Source organism: Sparus aurata, chromosome 20 (genome assembly GCF_900880675.1).
Source record: "Sparus aurata chromosome 20, fSpaAur1.1, whole genome shotgun sequence".
NCBI classification, from domain to species: domain Eukaryota; kingdom Metazoa; phylum Chordata; class Actinopteri; order Spariformes; family Sparidae; genus Sparus; species Sparus aurata.
The window spans coordinates 14,942,411-14,962,127 of record NC_044206.1 but is presented as its reverse complement, the minus strand read 5'-3'; the positions used below and the strand labels follow the sequence as shown (position 1 = coordinate 14,962,127).

The following is a 19,717-nucleotide window of genomic DNA, read 5'->3' as shown; positions in this document are numbered from 1 at the left end:
TCACCTTTTGAAGCAGAAACAATTTCCCTCAAGACTAATTTTATTACAGAGAAAACTGCAAACTTGGGGTTGTTTATTTTGGGTAGATTAGGCTGACGGAATAAAAAAAAGGGGACTGTGCCCAGTGTAGCTTAAATGCAAAGCAGATCTGCATCTCAGGCTGAATTCATTACTCCAGGGGGAGGTGGAGCTGGTTTTAACATTACCTGCGCTAGTCGCTGGTTTTTATCCTTTTGTATGTGTGTCAATGCTTCACCACAAACACCAAAGTAACGATAACAGCTGCAATTACCTACCGTCGTTCTGTGAACTTGCTGGTTTCTCCTGCAATTCAAATCCTAAATTGAGCAACGTCCTTGTAATTTAAAGTGGATCTCTGAGTTTGCCACCTGCTCTTCTTTTTGTGAAAAGAACTGAGCCAAGTTGAAAATGTTTTGGCTCTGTAAAAGCTCATCAAATTGGCTGCTGTAGTGTCAGCTACAGGTCAGTAATGGTATTCTTGCTTGAGCCCTGTTTTTTGATAGTCTGTTTTTCTTTTGCATTTTACCAAACTGGCAGCATTAAAAAGGTGCACTATGTGATTCTGGGGAAGATTTTTAATCAAATTAAATAAACAGACTCTCTTTGTTTCCATAGCTGAATAAACTGACTAAACAAACTGAGCTTAAAAGGACAACACAATTTCATACTGTTTCACTTTGTTTATATGTGGCAGACCCTGCTACCTTTCTAGCTTCAAACAGTGGTTTTGGGGATCTTATTTTTCTCAGAGAACTGCTTGTTTATTCAGTTATTGGAAAAATAAATATTTCTGTGTTTTCACCTCATTATTATTGTAAATATTACAATTCTGAGTCTGAATTTCTTCTCCAAAGCTACATAGTGCCACAATTTTGTGCTCCAAGAAGTTGTGATGACATTTACGTTTAATACTAAGCCATTATTAGACTATGTGTGGAAATAATCAGCAGATTAATTGATAATCAAAGTGAAAGCTGACGGCAGCCTGAGTTAAAAATACACCGAATTCGCTATTAGAAGTTCCTGTCTGCAGTGTACACATGGATGGTACAGCCAGCCATCAGTGGACTGTTGATAGTGAAGAAATCGTAAAAATGTGATGATTCTCGAGCAAGTTGTGGAGTGTCATTTCTATGATTTCAAAGTGGTTTTATGGACTCTTATTCACAATGGGCATCTAAGGTAATGATACCTGCAGTACCTGTGAGTCACGCTGAACAATAGCCATACGTTTCATGTCTGTGTTGTTGGATTTGACTATGCAGTTACTCAATTTCACCTCACACCGTCTTCGCCTCACGTCTTTTCCCAATCTAAAACCCATTCACTTACACCTATCCAACTGCTAGATTGCCTGTGCGCTGGCAGCTTATTTGCGATCGCTATCATCCACATCTTTTCCTTCGTGCCACTGCGCCTCTATTCCTCCTCCTCGCAACCGTTCATTAGTTTACCATCCCAGATGTACACCTAATGCACTGCCCATTTACCACACACTTAACGACTTCAAAACAGCCTATGGAAGAAATATTACATCTCCGATTTCAGCAGAGTAGAATCTGATGTAGTATGCTTGGTGGTGCAATTTCATTACCGGCCCTAATTGAGACAAAAAACACCTTTGCACAGCATGGGAGAGCTCAAATGCTTTACAATTAACCGGCATTTAATGTGTTCGGGTTTGGGAAACCAGGAAGCACCAAATAAATGCGTTAGGGAGCAACGTTTAGTCTTTATTTAAGCGTCAGGTTTACTGATCAACAGCTTGATGGATCATTGGGGGTTAATGGCTGAAAAAAAAAAAAGAAAAGAAGCAGTGCACATTGAAGACGGGGGGTGGGGGGTTACTGTTTCCATAACACCCTGGGAGGAAAATCAAGTTAAACCTTTTCCCTCTGTTTGCAGCGCTGTGTTTCCCACCTTGATAACCAGATCAAATCGGCGGTGGAGCTCTCTATCGACGGGCTTTAGAAGCAGGAGCTCTGCTGTGGTTCTGTTCAGGCTGAAGTATTCCGCGTAGGTCTCTGGTTTGCCTGAGTGTGAGAGAGGGGAAGGCAAAAAGATGCAAACGGTAAGAACAGAGCATACAAAATATCCAAAAAAACAGGTGAGTGAGGGAGGGATCGGCAATTGGCTTTGGAATCAATAATAAAGTTATCTGGTGGGCGCCTGGTGGGGGGGGGAGGGGGAGTAGAAAAGGAGCGGACGAGAGGCATGGCTAATGCTCCCAGTTTTCTCATCTCTGTTCTCCACAGGTGGGGACGCACAAACATACATATATGATGCTTTGGATTGCTGCATTGCTCAGCGGGGAAATCAAGTGAGAGGAGGCACATGTACACCAAACAGCGTGATCCCCCCCCCCCCCACGGTTATTGATGTTTTGTGCGAGTGCCTATATTCTCCTTAAAGGCATGTCCTTGCATCAGAGAATCACAGCCTGTATCTCAAAGACCAACTTTGGGAACTTAGCAGCTGTTCTTTAAAATAACATTGCTGTCCAGACTCCAGGGCAATTAACCAACCACTGGTAGGATATTGTTTTTCTTTCTCGACTGACCCTGAACTGCCCTTAATTCTTTTCTTTTTTTTTCCCCATGTTCAAATTGTTGCAACAGATTTTGTGCCCTCTCTTAATCCTCACTCAGACAGAGTTTTAGTTTCACAGCGGGATCCTGGGAAATGTAATCAAGGCTGTGTCAAGTCATGCCAGTGCATTTTTTTTTTTTTTTTTTTTTTTTACGGACTATGCAAATCCTCTGGGAATAAAAAGTCAATGTCAATATGTCTCGAGGCGATGGTGAACTGTAACTGTTAGAAAGCAACCACTTTCAACTCGAGGTACTTGAAGCATTAATGGGTAGACAATGCCATCTTGGCAATTTTTAAGCATCTTATCCCTTTGCAAACCGGCTTTTAGCATCCTGTTAACAACTACTTTACATACATTACTACCCCGCTGAGTTAATTGTGCACCTAAACATTTAAGAGCCTGCTTTAAAAACATGATCAATTAGAGGAACCCTGAGACCAGGAATCTGCATTTGACGAGATTTGACTACGTGAAGGCCTCCATGAACAGATGTGCTGGTGTCACTCTAAATTAAAGTTTGTTGTTGGATGTCAATCGTCGGTTAAATTATATTTTCCTTGTATGGGACCTATTCGGATAAAAAAAAAAAAAAAAAAAAAAAGATGAGATAGGCAAGAATTGGCCAACTGTCAAAGTGGCTCTAAGAAATAGGAGGCAGAGTCTCACTAGAGTAACCGCTAACTGCTGCTCACCATGATCTTTGCTGTTGCTAAATAAGATCTATTATACCAACAAAGCTTACATGGCAAACATCTCACAACTGAAAATACGAAGGATTGTACCATCACGCTGTGGGCTTTTGAGGTACATAGTGGCATGATGAGACAGCAGGGGCAGGGGCTAACTGATTGGCATGCTAACTTCAGTAGATATCTCTCCAACACAGTACATAGACTCCTTTGACATAAAGTCAACTCTGTTATTTCTTTACATTGTGCTGATAATTTCAGTTCATGGCCCCCCTAGTGAGTTCCAGAAGCATGTTATGCTTCTATTTGGTGTTTAACATTTGGTACCATTCATTTTCAGTACATAAATAATGAAAACAAGATGAAAAATAAAAAAATTAAAACTCTGCCAACCAGCTGATTTTGACCGTCTATCCGTTAATGCCCTGCCCCAACCTTTTGGCGGCCATATCAAGATCTAAGTGGATTGATTTGCAACACCACTTACAATTGTCTAAATCTGTGGACTAAAGTCAGACTGCCCTATGCTAGTTCCAAGAAGCATTACCACAAAACATTTTTTTTTTAAAATAAGTAAACCTACCTATGAGGATGCTGTAGAGAATCCCAGGCCTGTCAGAGGGGGGCTGTATGTTTCTGTCCTGGTCCACAGCTTGAATTGGTGGAGTCACATTGAGGGGACTCACCTTATTCTGGAAACACAAACAGGCAGAGCATTAGAGCCGAGGATCACAACTATATTACCTACAAAAAACCTATTCGCACGGGACTAGTAATACTTGTGGTACTCTAGTACTTTGTCTTAACTGTGCTGATCGTCTGTGATCTCAATCCTGTGCAAGTCTGTGTTTGCCACGTCTGTACCGCATATTACGCGACATATGTCACCAAACACAGAGGTTACATGACAAAATGAGTTTGTGCGTGTCATTTTTCGGCGTTGTAATTCTTTTTAAGCGGCTTGTTTCCTGTTTTCAGAGAACTGCAAGAGTAAGAAACTTGCCAGTGGCTCGCAACTTGTTGAACAGCAGTCAACAGCTTTGCGTGGTTGTTTAAAAGTGATGACAGAAGGTTAGAAGCAGCAAACAGTTGTCACATTCAAATACAGCCACAAAGCATCTTTTATTTTGTCTTAATAAGCTGAAAATGTGTGTTTATGTGGGTGCTGAAGAAATGCTTCACTTCTGAAAGTTGATGTTAGCCTTGACATCATATACAGGAGATAAATCCCATGAGGTCCCCGGATAATGCTAGTCCCGTGTGAATAGGGCCAAACATAGCGAACACTTCAGTCTTGAGAGCTCGCACCACAGTCAATGTTGCACCACATATGAAAAGACACAGTAGTGTTCTGTAGTTTCATTTTGAAAGTACAGCTTTAACTTGCATCTTCACAGCACATCGCTTTAAATCTTTAAACTAAGTTTTCAGCCTGCAAACATTTGCAACAAAAGCAGATGCATGTGAGGAAGGTTTTCAGTCATCCAGGTCGTGGTAATTCTGAGAGCTCACACGTGTCCTTAACAACTCTGTAAGGACACTCCCACACAGAGTTTAAAAACCTGCAGCTCCCCTCCAGTTAGTGAGAACTGAAGAAGCCTCTTGGATGAGAGGTGAAAACGTCTTCACGAAACTGAAACAAGTTCAGCTGCCTACGATACAGCACCTAGAAAATAAGATCCGCCTTGAAGCAGGAGTTAAAAATAATAAAAAGAGGTATTCGAGGCATTATTTCTTGGCTGTCTGTCCCACTGCATTGTTCTCTGGTAAAATACAAGCCTTATTTTTTGCTCTTTACTTATGAAACAACAGGCTATGAGCACGCCAGGCAAAGCCAGCGAGAATTAAACAGAAGGCTGCAGAATAGGAAAATCAATTGTTGGCAAAAACAGTGTGGTGTGCTTTGAATCCCATGTAGATCTTGTGTGCACATGCACACCCTCAAAGTCATGTATACTGTATATGTTTTAAAAAGAATTGACAGAATGACACAAAACAACGAGTAGGAAATACTGCTATTGTGCATGATTATTGTCTCTTCAGAAGTCCATCCAATCTGCACACACACACACTTTATGAATCTGCAGGTGTGGCCGGGCTATTACGTTGACTTATGTCGGTGTAAAATGCTGAGGTGTTGGCGATATGAAGAACCCCCCAATGGGATAAATATTACATACCTACAGGATAAAAACCACAATCACTAAAGCTGTAAACTGTCAAGCCAAGCGCACAAACAAGGCCGCGCGTATTCCCAAACATGCGTGAATGTAACTCACACACATATACGCCCGTACACCTGCTATGATACAATGCTTTACCACCACACCTGTCATGCGGCACTTAAAATCTACTGGCCATCATAGAGCTATAGCTCCTGTTGCCTGTCACTGAGCAAGGAAGAGGAGAGGAGGGAGACGCCGGCGGAGAGGGAGTTATGGCGAGTAATGAAGTGGAGTAAAAGAGGGTGTAAATATATGGAGGGGAGATGAATCTGCCAGGTGAGGGTAAACAGGGAGCAGAGAGAGATGTAAATGCAGCAAAGAAGAAAAGAAAGAGAGCCCGGCCACTGAGAAGTACTGATACTACAGGTCGACAACACTGGGCGAGCCGGCCAGTAAAAAGTCAACGTTATGCAACGAGCTCAGCTGTAATACATTTAATCTTATCCTCAAAGAGGCTAATTTGATCCTTTGAATGCCCTGATCATCCGCTGCATAAAGAGTCTGACCTCCGTCCTTCGCACCAGCACTTCAGAGTTTACACTTGGACCTTTGTTCAGCACAAAACGCCTCTGCCTCTCTGAAAAAAAATAATACAGGCACGGCAATTTACTTTGAATAGTGTCTGGCTTTTGAAAGTGGACGTACAGTACAGACAGCACTTCAGTCGCAAAGCTGGCGTCAGACTTTAATCAAACTCAGACAATGTTTTGCATCGTTTGTTTACACAGTCAAGACTCGAGTTTATGTCTGCAAGCTTCGGCTGTGCGAGTTATTCAACAGGCTTTATCAGCATGAGAAACAGGGATTTACATTGCCAAAAACAACTGTGAAATACTGAACAACAATAAAAATACCGCATAGAAAAGACACCAAGATTTTGATGTAACATTTTGACTGTTTGAGTGTAAATACAGGTGTAATATGCACCTTTCCTGCATTAAAATGTCGAAATTACTAGATCTGCCACCACCTTGATAAATACGAGTGAAAATAAATCCACTTCCTGCAAGTCAACAAGTCATCTTCTAGCTCTCCTGCTGTTGGTTAAATGCTCAGAAACAGAGCAAGACCTGATGCAACTCTGGGTGTTTGTTCCTCCAGAAATTCTAGCTCTGCATCACACTCTTTCTTCCAAAGCTGGCTTTAAATCACTGAGCACTGGCTCTTCTTATTAAATTCCGGTAGATTGTTTTTCATCCATCCATCCATCCATCATCTTCCAGACATTTCTCTCCCCAGCAACAGTCTCTAGGTCCTCCTGGGGGGTCCTGAGGCGTTTCCAGGCCAGATGATATATAATCCCTCCAGCAGGTTCTGGTTCCCCCCCGGGGTCTCCTCCCAATTGGTCTTGCAGGGTAAAAACCTCCGAGGGGTGGCGCCCAGGAGGCATCCTAACAGGATTCCTGAACCACCTCAGCTGGCTCCCTTCAAACTAAATATTTTAATTGTCAATAATGAAATAATAGAAAAAAACCAAAGCCCAAATTTGTTTTGCCAATCGGCCAATGACAAACCAACAATCAATTTCCAAAAGATACAGTAGCAAAGGTTCCTACCATAGACAACAAAAAGGCAACATCAGATAAGCAGCAAACAGTGGTGTATTTTTACATTTTATTTTAGCTTCAGAAAATGACTAATCATTACAGCTCCAGCTGAATTTACAGACCAAAAAAAAAAAAAAAAACTGTTCTTGATCTGGCACTGCTCATTGTTTCCTGCTCGAAGGCTCAAACTGGGCTCTAACAGAGCAAGTGAGTAACCTGAGTGAGCTCAGTTGTCCACTATTACCAACCTTAAGTTTCGTGTAACACGATTACTCGAGGAGAGCCTGGAAAAGGTGAACTCAGTTAATTATACGGGCCCAGACTGGTGGAGCCCTAAGCAGACACAACAAGCTGGGCAGGTAATGCAAAAAAAGCCTCTTTAACTCACTGGGCTTTCGAGGCTTACTGTCAGAAAAGATGCAGTCAGGCAGAATCAGGAGAGCAAACGCTGCAGAATCAGCAGGCGGAATGCGAGCAACAGGTATCAAGTCGACATGAATGACTCAGCCTCTACAATAACAAGGCAACACCACCTGGCAGACGTGTGTGTGGGAAACCTGCCTCGTCTATATACGGGGGAACTAATGAGCAGCAGCTGTGCAGGCAGGTGGCTGATCCTGAGAGCAGTGAGCAGATCAATAAAAGGAGGGGAAAACCCCCTGAGGGCCCCTAGTGGTCAGTTGAGACTTTGTGTCAACCGCTAAGCCATGTTCTCCGTGGTGCAACAAAGACACAGAGCTCCCCCATCGCATATAAAAGTAACAGATGGCCATTTCTACAGTGCAGTGCACTGCAAAGTTGTAATCCCTTGTTGAAGAGCAGCTTTAAAATGAAGTTACAGCACAAAGTATATTGATTTAGTCTGCTATGCTCTGTTCTTCTTTATGCAACTCGTAGCCAACCGATTGCCCGTCTGACGCAACGCCGGGCTAAAGGATCAGTCAGGTCCTGGGGAAGTTGTTTACTGTACTGTTCAATAATCTGTGCTTCCCTAACAGTGGTACATTTCTGAGTTGCAGAGGCAGCATCGCTTTTTGAAGTGGATGTGCAAACGTGGCCCGACAGCACAGTCCTCGGCACAAATGACCAGCATCTTGGTGTGCGAGAGCGTTAAGTGAGGGAGAAAGACACACAGAGAGGGAGAATAGTTATGTTGGCTCTGAGGCTCCGAGGTTGTCATATCCCATCAGTCTGATTAGGACTCAAACTATTATGGTGCCTCGGCTCTCCTCTTCGTTCGCTCCTCTCCTCAATTCACCTCATCTTTCTTACAGCCCCGCAACAGCTCCTCGCGCTGTCCTTTACGCTCGTATTGTGTTTCCACCTCTCTCATCACACCCCCATCCATCTATCCATCCATCCATCCATCCATCCATCCATCCATCCAGCAGAAAATATCAGAGTACTCATATTAGATGGCTTCAAAGTCTAGCCTTAATCAATCAAACAAGGCCCTAGAGAGACAGCTGCTTTGAATGCCATCCGGCATTAATGCACACTTTATTTAATGACCTGAAATTGTTTCGTTAAGCTTTTCAGTTCACTGACTGTGGATACCTTCTAATTCATTTCAATGAGGCCACTACTGTACGTGGGCAGCACATGTGTTGACCAGTACATTCAAGGTATAATACCTCTACCTCTACAGAGCTTGTAGAAAGCTGCAGGGGAAAAATAAATATGTTATTATGAATATGAATAAACTGTTTTTCCAATGTTTGTCTGTTCCAAAATGACTGTTCTGTTCGTGCCCTAGTCGGAATTCTGACAGTTGGTGCCAGCTTCTAACGAGGTTTGTGAGTTAATGGTATAATTTCATTGGTATCACGTGGTGTTCTATCATAAGAATCTCGGTAGATGTAGAATAAAACGTAAGACTGGCTGACTTCTACAGTATGCACCCACTCTGAATATTTAATAAATCAGGCAGTGATACAGCATAGTGCATTCGCTCTCAAAATAAAACACAGTGTTGTGATGTTTATGCAATGGTGGGGGGGACAGACAAAATGCCACATTTAGTGGGTAAGCGTTAACAATGCCTTTTAAATTCCATTGAGAGAGAGAACATTATCTGACTAGTGCACCCTGAGAAGTCACGACTGTCGAGAGTAGGGCAAGTAAAGGAGGCTCGGTCGTAATCAATGATTGACCCACGTTCAAAGAACGGACCTTTTAACAGCAGATAATTTGACTTGTGTTGGCAGGAGAAGCACAGGTGTGACTGGTAACATTAAAGATGGCTCTGTTAACGAGTGCCAATTAAGCCACGCGAGTACAATGCAAGTACCCACGTGGGATGCAGCCTTCATTAATTCTAAGTGTTCATTTCCTGCTATGACGTATACCCAAAATGCCTTCTGTGAGAAAGTTTATCAGTTTTCCCTCAACATGAGCTTTAAACTGACATCTGCAGAGGTTCTTACTCCCGCACTGAGCAGGGATCACAGTGTTATTCAGAGAGTGAAGATCACCAACAGAAGCGAGACGTGAAGTGGCCCGTGCTCGTCTGAATCTACTGCTGTGCTGTGTTGCAAGATTATAAATGCCGAAATCGGTGAAGCATCTGGAGTCAGCGGCAGTTGTGTATTGGGAGCAAATTGACGTGTGTCGAGATTTTTCAAAAACCCCCTCGTAGTATTTTCCTCGAGTAACTTTTCTGTGTTTCTGCCTTTACTTTCCTCCCTGTTTGGTCCCCCCACCCTCCCACCATCATAAACCCTGTCCTTGTCTTGCCTACACTTGCTCCTTCTCAAAACCACAAGGTGTAAAGTTGATTTACCCTTTTTTTTTCGCTGTTGTGTGTCTCTCCCAGCGTGTCTGTGAGAGTGTATGTGAGAGTGAGGAGCGATAAGAAAAAGGGGTTTGAAGGCAGAGAAAGACTCAGGAGTTAAGTGAGCATGTGTGTGCACGTGTGTGTATCTGTGTGTTTGTGCGCGCGTGTGTGTGTGAGAAAGATCTCAGAATAAACAAAGAGATGAAGTAGACAATGTCCAGTTCGGCATGACTGCTCGACTGGCTTGACACTGTTAAGGGGTATGTGTGCGTAGGTGGATGCGGGAGGTGTTAAGGCATGAATGCACTGCTAGCTTGTCACCATCAAGGGTGCGCGTGCGTGCGTACGTGCATGCGTGCGTGCGGTAAGGGATGAACGCTCTGCTGACTTGTCAGAGTCGAGGATTTTTGCCTGCAGCAACTTTGTCTCATTTACAAAGTGGTATTGTAAGTCGCTCTGTGTAACAGCATCAGCTAAATGCCCGAGATACAAATGCAAAATGATGTATACAGCTGTGTAAGCATAAATACATACCTCGGTGTTGCAGGCTCACTTTCAAATAACACTCCACAGGAGGCCTGCGGTAAAATCTGTCGGAAATGACTTAGACTTTTTTGTTTTTTTTTGTTTAGAACAGTCTCTTAGGCTCATTAAATACACTGGCTTTCATCCTAATTGCAGAGTGGAACAATATAATTCCGTGACCTACAATTTCTCAAACATCATAGATCGTTTTCAGGAGGACATTAACGTCTGATATAATCTCAGAGGACAAGAAATCATCCGTTAAAACAATAATAACCTTTTTCATTGAATAATATATGGTTATGTCTATATTATATTATTATAACCGCAATAATATCAATCCATTCTTTCAGTTTGTAACCTGACCCTCCTGTCGTTAAAATGTCAGCGTTCTTGCCAATTGCTTATCAAATCTCACCGTAGCGCACATATAAGTAAACAGGAGCGTCAACTTTTTGACACATTAATGACTTTGCCCTTTGTTTTCATTACTTAACAGCTACAGTTTAAATGTCAAGTTAAATAAATTATCGTTTGTTATCTTAACGTCTAATGTGAGCTTTCAAACGTGATATTAGCTGTCTATCAGAGATTAAAAAACAAATCTTGTTTGAAGTACACAGTCTGTCATTATATAAATTGCAAGAATTAAGTTGAATGATTTCCCTTGATTTGTTACCTGCTGAGGGAATGTAATTACAAAGGATTTCGAGGGGCTGGAAAATTTTGGAGAATAATGCAAAATAGTACAAAAGTCGGTGGGTACGCACGAGCAGCATCGGTTCTTCAAGATCATGGAATAACAAACAGTTAAAACCTGTCAAAACAGGCCATCAAACTTTACTAACACGGTGAAGCAAACAGACGAACACGTGCTGTATCATGCCATACATCGTTAGAAAAGCTTAGATTCTCGTGTTTCTATTGATGCCAACCATTTCAAGGTAAGTTTTGCCAACTCATCGATAATGTGTCCGGGTGTTTCAGTAGTGCACCAAACTCCAACAAGACCTGTCCTCTCTTATTCACAAAATTCCGTTTGAGATAAATACTTAGTACAAAACACACCTTTTCTGATGGCAAACAAATGTGATTGTCGATGGCTTCTCATACGTTTATCTCCTCACTTCACAGCAGATGCCATCGTCCTTCCACACCGGAGATCCTGAGATAGCAGCCGTTTGACTGACAGCTCATTTGAGCACATATGAGCTTCTATGCCCGCCCTAGAGCCTACAGCCACCAATGATCGATAGTGTATACAAGTAACCCACTGTCTCTTCTTTCTCCTCTCTCTTGGGTAACCGATACGCCAGCCTCTGTATATTTCATGCATCATGTAGCCTTTGAGATTTTCAAATCCAGTAATATATAGCAAATATACCAGTTTTTAAAGCCCTATACATGAAAATTACGCACATTTATGTAGTTTGATGCGTTTTGCTCTTAGAACAGGCTGTTATTATGCACTATTTTATATGCATAAAGTCAGTGTATATACGTAGATAAAGAATTATGAGTTTTTTGCCCCTGTTACTCTAAATCATAGCTATCTGGAGCTCACATAACCCAAAAGTGCACTAAATATACTAAAATATAACAAGAAAAAATTAAAGCACACACATCCTATCACTGTTTACTGACGGCAAGAGGTAATGCAGCAATGAACTGAGTCCCACAGTTAAAAAAAATAATAATGATAGGCACACACTAACCGGCTCTGTCAGCTCCAGTACATTAGCCCGATACGTGATGGGACTGCAGTCGCGGGTGTTTCCCACAAGCGTACAAGGTAGAAACATGGGGCCCAAGTCATCACCATCCAGAACGTCGACAGTCAGAGTGGTGGTGGCCGTACGGCGCTCACTTGGATAGGGGGCTCGATCCTGGAAAGAGAGAAGGAGTCTTTGTTTTATTATTGGATGGTATTCGGCTTTTGTATTAAGATATCTGTATCTTCCAGTCTACCATAAAAAGTGAGCACGACACAGTCGCACTGAACATTATCGGGAAATCAAATCAACAGAACTGCAGGGATCTCTCAGTGCCTTCAAAGGCCGCTTTCTGTTTGAATAACCGTGTTCATCTCTATTTATACCTCATCAACAGCCAATAAACAGACTTCTAATGCATTTGTAACTGGCATGTTTATTTGTTTATTTCTAATGGATGCCCATTAGCTGATGGCAGGGCGTTCAGCTAATCATTTTCAGGACTACACCTGATGTAAAGTACACAACACATTTCACGATGAATGCCAATTGCATCGATATACATAAAATTACATCGATATACATTAATATAGATAGAAAAAACAAAAGTACGACACCTTTTTTTCTTGCTCAATGGCAGATATGTTTTTAAAACAGTTATACGTCTCAGAATAGCATAACCCTAGTTTATATGTGGCCATTGAAACATATCTATACAATACTTGACAGGAAACACAGATTACTGGTCTTATATTGAAAGTAGAGCAAAACAAAAACTTTTATTTCTGCTTAGGCATGAGGGTGCAATCACTCTTTGGTGTTCTACAGTGCCACTGTCCCTTTTTTGATCCGCTTTTTGCTGAATTATCCACCGTCCAATTACATACAAAGTGTAGATGCTCAGCAAATTCACGGGAAACACTTTACAGGCCTATTCATCTGAATGGTCAACATAACTGCTGTGTTTCCAGTTTTTATTTCAAGATGATTAAGAAACACACAAACCTGTTTTTTATGGTTGTTATTTTGCAAAACACTCTACGGGAAAACTGGACTCGGACGATTCAATTTGATCACCACCCTTTAGGAAGGAAAACCATACAGATAATGACTGCTCCTTAAAATCTGAGCAAGACGTCTGGACTGCAATTTACAACAAATTACATACAGTAGCTGTCTCTGCATATCAGGCAGTACAGTAGGAGATAAACACGTTGTTTAGAAGAAGCAGTATTTGGCAATTAAACTCTGTGTTCCATAAAAATGTTAAATTTGTTTAAACAAGATACAAAGCATAAAACCTTAATTACTTCATGTTTAACTCAGCTAACTCGTATTTAATCACATTTAAATTGAGTGTTTTTCTATCACTACGTGACATTATGCTCTCCTTAGTGTCAATCACCTCACGGTAAAAAAAGCGGAGTTCTCTGCCGGAAAAAAGAATCGCCTCAAAAACACAGTGCCTCACACGCTTCATCGCAACAGCCATGTGTAGGGTGTCTTTCATAACCATGACAGCTGTAGTTTCAATAAACAATCTATTTATATACCGCATGCACTGACAAATAACAGAGAAGATGTGCTTGAATCAGTGACAGCAACCCAGCAATGCCCGTGTGGTCCCAGTGTGGGACAGCGTAGCTTCACTGTGGTCAGGAGCAAACCCACACTAATCCCATTTGGGCCCCCTGTCGGTAGACCCATGCAGGGCCCACAGCAGGTTTGGCCTTTAGGGCACCAATGAGGGTTTTTACCTTTTAAAGCAGAATACATGTGGTTCCTTGGCTGAACAGATGATCCTACATGGCTGAATAACTTGATTCAAAAATATTTCACAGACAGTAAAATAAATAACAATAACAATGTTGCCATTTGAAGTGGCACAAAGCTTCTGGTAACAACTGACTGCCTGTTAATTAACTTTTTTTGGGTAGCTGAAGGCTCGACCGTCTTACTGTGAGAGGACGCTCGACTTCAGCCTGACCCTCACATCCTCTGGAGGACCTGTAGACTTGAAAGATTTAGAAACAGTTTTCTTTTTATATAATTTAAAAAAAAAAAAAGGTGCATATTTTCTCAGCATGGCTGATACAAATCTCCTCCACATGTAGACTAATTTTAAGTTGAATTTCATGTTTTTTTGGATTTAGCAAAATAACACCCAATTAAAAATTGACAATATTTTTATTTAGTCATTATTTTCCGGATATTAAATATTTGATTTTATGAAACTTAACTTTATAAAGTCTGTCCTAACTTAATACGGATAAGTGACAACTATTTAGTTTTTTTCACCAAAGTTGTGAAGATAACACCTTCGGGTGAGTCACGCGACAGCCGGCAATGTTCACACAGTCGATGTTGGCTAATAATATCCATAACTTCTGCTAATGAATAATAGCACCGCCTGGTCGAAAACCTGCAGAGGATAAAGACGTGCATGTTCGGGTGTAATACTGTGTCATTTTTGGCCTTTTATGGCTTTATTGATAGTACAGCTGAAGATATGACAGGAAACAGGGAGAGAGAGAGTCGAACCCTTGTCCACTGCAGAGCCCCGGGACACATGGGACGCGTGCCCCACCAACCGAGCCAAACGGCGCCCCATACTGTGTCATTTTCGAGTAGATTATAATCAGAAGGCTACAGCGCTAATAACGAGTGGCCCGTTAGCATGAAAGGTGTGTTAACTTTTCTCATAACCAAACTGCGATGTCGTATGTGTCGCAGTTACACGGCAACGGCCATGGTGTTTTTCAAGGGTTTTTTCCCCTTGGCTGCACATCCATGTCTTTGCTAAGAATTTATATTCGGCAAATTCGCCCTCAAAACACTCTTAATATTGTATACACATAAATGGCAAATATGTCGAGCTTTCAAGCAGTCAAAAACCCATAAATCTTTCAGTGTAGTGTAGACTTTTAGTAATGCTTTCAGGGTAAATGGGCCTTGAGACAAATTAATGTTTTGCCAGAATACTTGGATGAGAACTAAGAAAGGTTTTCCTGTCATAACAAAAACCTTAATTGTGCAACGTAAACAATTTCCTGTCATGCCATAGTTTAGATCCTTCTGTCCACCGCCGTTTCCCACGAGCCCGATTTTGCGTCGAGCGAAATAAACTAACATAAACCACCTTTACAAATAGAACAAAGAGTGTTGTGCAATAAAAAAGGAGGGAAACATTTACATTAACAAAGACATTAGTGATAATTAAGGATGCACTTAAAGCTCTCTTAAGGCTGACTCAGAGCAGAAATGGTCTGAAGGCTGTGTAACAGCAGTGTTATCCTGATAAAGAAAAATTCATAAGCACAACAATACTCCCGGCTCCAGACTACACTCCCACTCAATCAGGAGAGAGTTTCTCCAGACATCCCTCATGACGGATCTCAGACGAAAAACATACCTTTCGAATCACATCTATATTTTATAATGTGTGAAAAATACTATACTTGGCTGCTGAAAGCTCCACAGAGACGTGCAAGCAGACAAAATCGGATATAAGAAAAGAGAAACCACTTACGTTTGCTTGTATGATGACCAGGTACCGCGTTATCTCCTCGTAGTTGAGTCTTTCTCGGAGAACCACGGCGCCGAACAGTGTCAGGGGGATGTCAAAGGTTCTGTTTGTTGTCTGCAACACACGCAGATACATAACAAACACAAACGCATCACGTCAATTACAGGGTCAGCAGTCACATTTTCACAGTTTTGTAGTATTCCTCACTCAGGCTGCCAGGAATAAATTCATCTTGTGCCGAGCTGAGATGCGAAAGTCTGGTGAATCTCTATGAGATTGGTAATATTGGAACAGGAACGCAAAAGAGATATTAAGGAGTGAAACAGCAATAGTCTTCTACCAATCTTTGTAGAAATGCCTCCCAGATTTGCGGTGTGCTCTTCTCCGACTCTGCTGTGGGTTTCTCCTCTGTGTGGAGCTGTTGGTCAAACCCTTCACAAAAAGGCTTCTTCGATCTCAAAGTCCTTTAGGTTTTTCAGTCTCTGCCTGGTTCCTCGAGTCTGTATCTCTAAGGAGTGTTTGCTGCAGCTCATGATGAAGTTGATCTTGTTTGGTTTCCGCACACGCTCGATAACAACCAGCTCTCAGCCCTTCCGAGACGGGCTGGATGTCTAGTTAAAGGAAAAAGGGCCTCAGTGACCTCTACAGCCTCAAGGTTTGTCTCTCTGTGGCGTTCTTTATTGAGATCTCCCTTTGTTGCAGTGAGGACGGTGATGAGCATCCACATTTCGGTTGAGTGTTTTCCATTAATGCCCTTGTGTAATTTAAGAAGTTCTTCCACTGTTGAGGGGCAGGCCAGCTTTTCTCCGCTCATGGCCTCAGTTTTCTGAAGCACGTTCTTCCACTCCTCAATTTCCAGGAACATGGCCTTACGGTCCCACGGCTGAGATCACGCCTCCTAGTCTCTGGAAAGAACCCTGGTCTTACCTGGATAGATGTTAGGGAGGTCAAAACTGGCTGCGAGTCATCAATCCTCAATGCTTTTGAATCGAAAACCTAAAACTAAAATATTTTGAGATCCAAAAAAAGCGACACTGTCCTCACATTTGTCATCGCTAACTTGATTGCAAAGAACACACAGCGCCTCCGTTCTATGTCAGTTGGGGACATGTGGCATTGACCCCCAGTTAGACCTTGCTTCATTTCTTACCAACACCAGACACCAGACACCTGAAATGTATCCTCCTTCAAGTGTTTCTCAGCAAACTTCAACAGGCATCTTCCCTTCGCGGCTCATCATTGGCTTCTTAAGGAGCTGTGGGAACTGTTGTCAGTAAAAACCTGTGGCTCTCCGAGTTGAAGTTATGTCTTTACAACTATAGAACATAACATGCCATAACAGATAGATAACATACCGGGTCTTTTGGGTTGTACTGAATGGTGTACTCTATCTGTCCGTTGGGACCGTCGTCGATGTCTGCTGCCCCGTTGTTCCCCCAGAAACCAGAGAAGATGGTGGTTCCTACTGGCGTCAGCTGGAAACAAACACAGTCAGACAATTTTGGTCACTTTGTCAACAGGTTTGCACGCTTTGACACCAAACACTTTCACACTTTGTAGCACTGACATCAGACAGCTATGTTGTATTGTTGTGTTGTATCTTGTCTTGCTGACAGTTTCATGCAAACATCTACTGTCAGTACTTGGCAGAGATGAGGGAGGGATGCATTAAAAAACACTATGCGTCTGACCTTAAGAAATTTCGATCCCCCACTGTCTCTTCAAAACAAACAGAAAAATGATTTGCAGTTTTATGTTTATTGTGCTCGAATGGGGTTTGAAAAGGAAGATCAGCTTGCAGCTGTATGTGTGCTTTAATTTGCTCTGGAAATAAAAAAACACAGGCGGCACGGTTTGTCAAACTTTCTGTCTGTAGTCAATGCCCCGGTCTTTCTCTCTGTCACCACTGTGAATGTTGTTACACCTCATTGCCCCATCAAATAGAAATTTTTAGATAAAAGTGGGCCATCGGGTGACAGGAAATCATGTCGGGTATGTTGAGAGTGCTTGTCACTCTCAGAATAAAAACAGGTGCGTGTATCTTTATTTTGGCATTTTGATTTCAGTGAAGAATAAAAGGAGCTAAGAAAAGCAAAAACAGATTGGACGCAAATGCCTCATCATCATAAAATGATACCTTAGTGTCACAAAAGAGACAGCAAAGACATTGAAGGTGTTGTTGGTAGTATGACACCTTCCCTTTACATGATTTGAAAATAAGTCATCTAATTATCTTAGCACGGACAATTCTGTCAATCCAATATGTCACTATGCGTTAGTCAACTTCTTGATATATTCTTACTTTAAGTGTGATCTATCAGTTTAGATATGCAATGTGTTATTATTTATTAATAAGAATTTCATTCAATCACCAGCTGGTATAAAACACTTGTGATCCATCTGATGTTAGGGTTTTGGATCCGTCCCGTGTACACACAGAAAGCAAGTTTTAAATGAGCTGATGTCCAAATTAAATAGAAAATCCAAATGTGCGAACAATGAAATTGTAGGTGATAAAAACAGGCACCAAAAAAAGCAGGCAAGGAAAACACCAAAGTAATGCAAATACAGAGGAAAACATGAAAACCACTATGAAGAAATTGTGAACACAGGCAACACACAAGGGACGGGTGAAAACATACGCCATCACAAAGAAAAATATGTCAGTGTATATCATGTTAGGAGTGGCTGTGGCTCAGGGTTAAAGCCAACCCCTTGTTATCGAAAGGTTGTAAGTTCGATTCCCCTGGTCTACATTTTGACTTGGCCTTGGGCAAGATACTGAACCCCAAACTACTCCTGATGTGCCTTGGTTGGCACCTTACATGGCAGCCACCGCCATCACTGTATCAATGTATGTATCTATAACTGTAATTCTTAAAGATTTCTACAGTATATGTTTTATATCTTTTTTTGAGATAAACTAGCAGGAAACCACCAAAAAAACAAATAAATAACCTATAACGATGTGTAGTACATACCTACTGTACATTAGATGTAGTCAGTGGCCTGAAATGTACATATAAAGTGTAAATAAATGCCCAGTGATTTTGACTTTAATGTGGGCTTTAACTTGCAGTTTCACACGTGCAGCAAGGGACAAGAGAAGCATGATATTCATGGTGTCTGATTTTCACTGGACAAAAGTCTAACCTGACAGTTAAACACTTGCCAAAGTACATGACAAGAAAAAAAAAAAACTTTGCCAACCACAAATTGCCGTGGTGTATTTTCAGTGATTATGTGTCAAAACAGAAGTCTTAAATCTCCCAGAGGCACGAAAGAAACATTCAAGATTAAGTTTAATTTAGCTGCTGCTCCTGTGATTTGTTACATCATTTCCCTAAACAGGGTTATCTCTGTCTCCCACTGATACAACAATGGTCTTCAGAGCATCCCATGCTGTCACTTTGCCACTTCTCGATATGGCTCTAATGAAAACAACTCCAGACTCTGGCACCTGTGCCAACTCATGAAATCAGCCACAAGGATCACCTTGTCCCTGGAAACTATCACTGTGAACGCATAAAATGTGTCCTAGACCTCCTCATAAATAACCATACTGCCTCTCTTAATTTGTCCGCCGCGATTGCTTGCGCTCAATAATTGCTAGTAATGGACAACTAAAAGCAGGTTTGATGTAAATGAAGCGGGATGAACTCCTCAGTCACTCTCTAAATATTACATTTAATGCATTAGGATGGAGTTCTGGGGGGCAACAGGAGTGAATTAGACAATAGCTGTCTGTCTAATGAGCAGACCGGCACTGAAATCTTAATTATTGCCCACGTCAGAATAAATGTATTCACTTTTTAATTTTTTTTTTCCCTTTTACAAATTACTACTGGCACATTTACCTTGGCCTGGAACAGGAATCAATTTATAGGTTTTTTTTAACGATGCATCTCCTAAATTGTATGGTGGTCGTCGAGGTGAGCGGAGGAAAATTATTTTAGAAGGAGTAATGAGAAGCTGGAGACCTGTAAGAGGCGGCGGCTGAGGAGGAGGATGAGGAGGAAAGACAACCAGAAATATATAGTGTGGCAGCGGAAAGGTGGAGAGGTTGAGAAATGGTGGCATAATGAAAGCTGGGAGTGGTGAAG

The 19,717-nt window shown here is 41.7% G+C and overlaps 1 protein-coding gene across 1 annotated transcript in view; it reads right to left on the bottom strand.

The window, feature by feature from the left end:
• LOC115571271 (protocadherin-15-like) overlaps positions 1-19,717 on the bottom strand; it is a 214,123-nt gene that overhangs the window by 129,388 nt on the left and 65,018 nt on the right. The window contains 5 exon segments of the mRNA XM_030400563.1: positions 1,942-2,054; positions 3,887-3,995; positions 12,092-12,262; positions 15,618-15,728; positions 16,970-17,089. Of these exon segments, the coding sequence (XP_030256423.1) occupies positions 1,942-2,054; positions 3,887-3,995; positions 12,092-12,262; positions 15,618-15,728; positions 16,970-17,089 (624 nt within the window).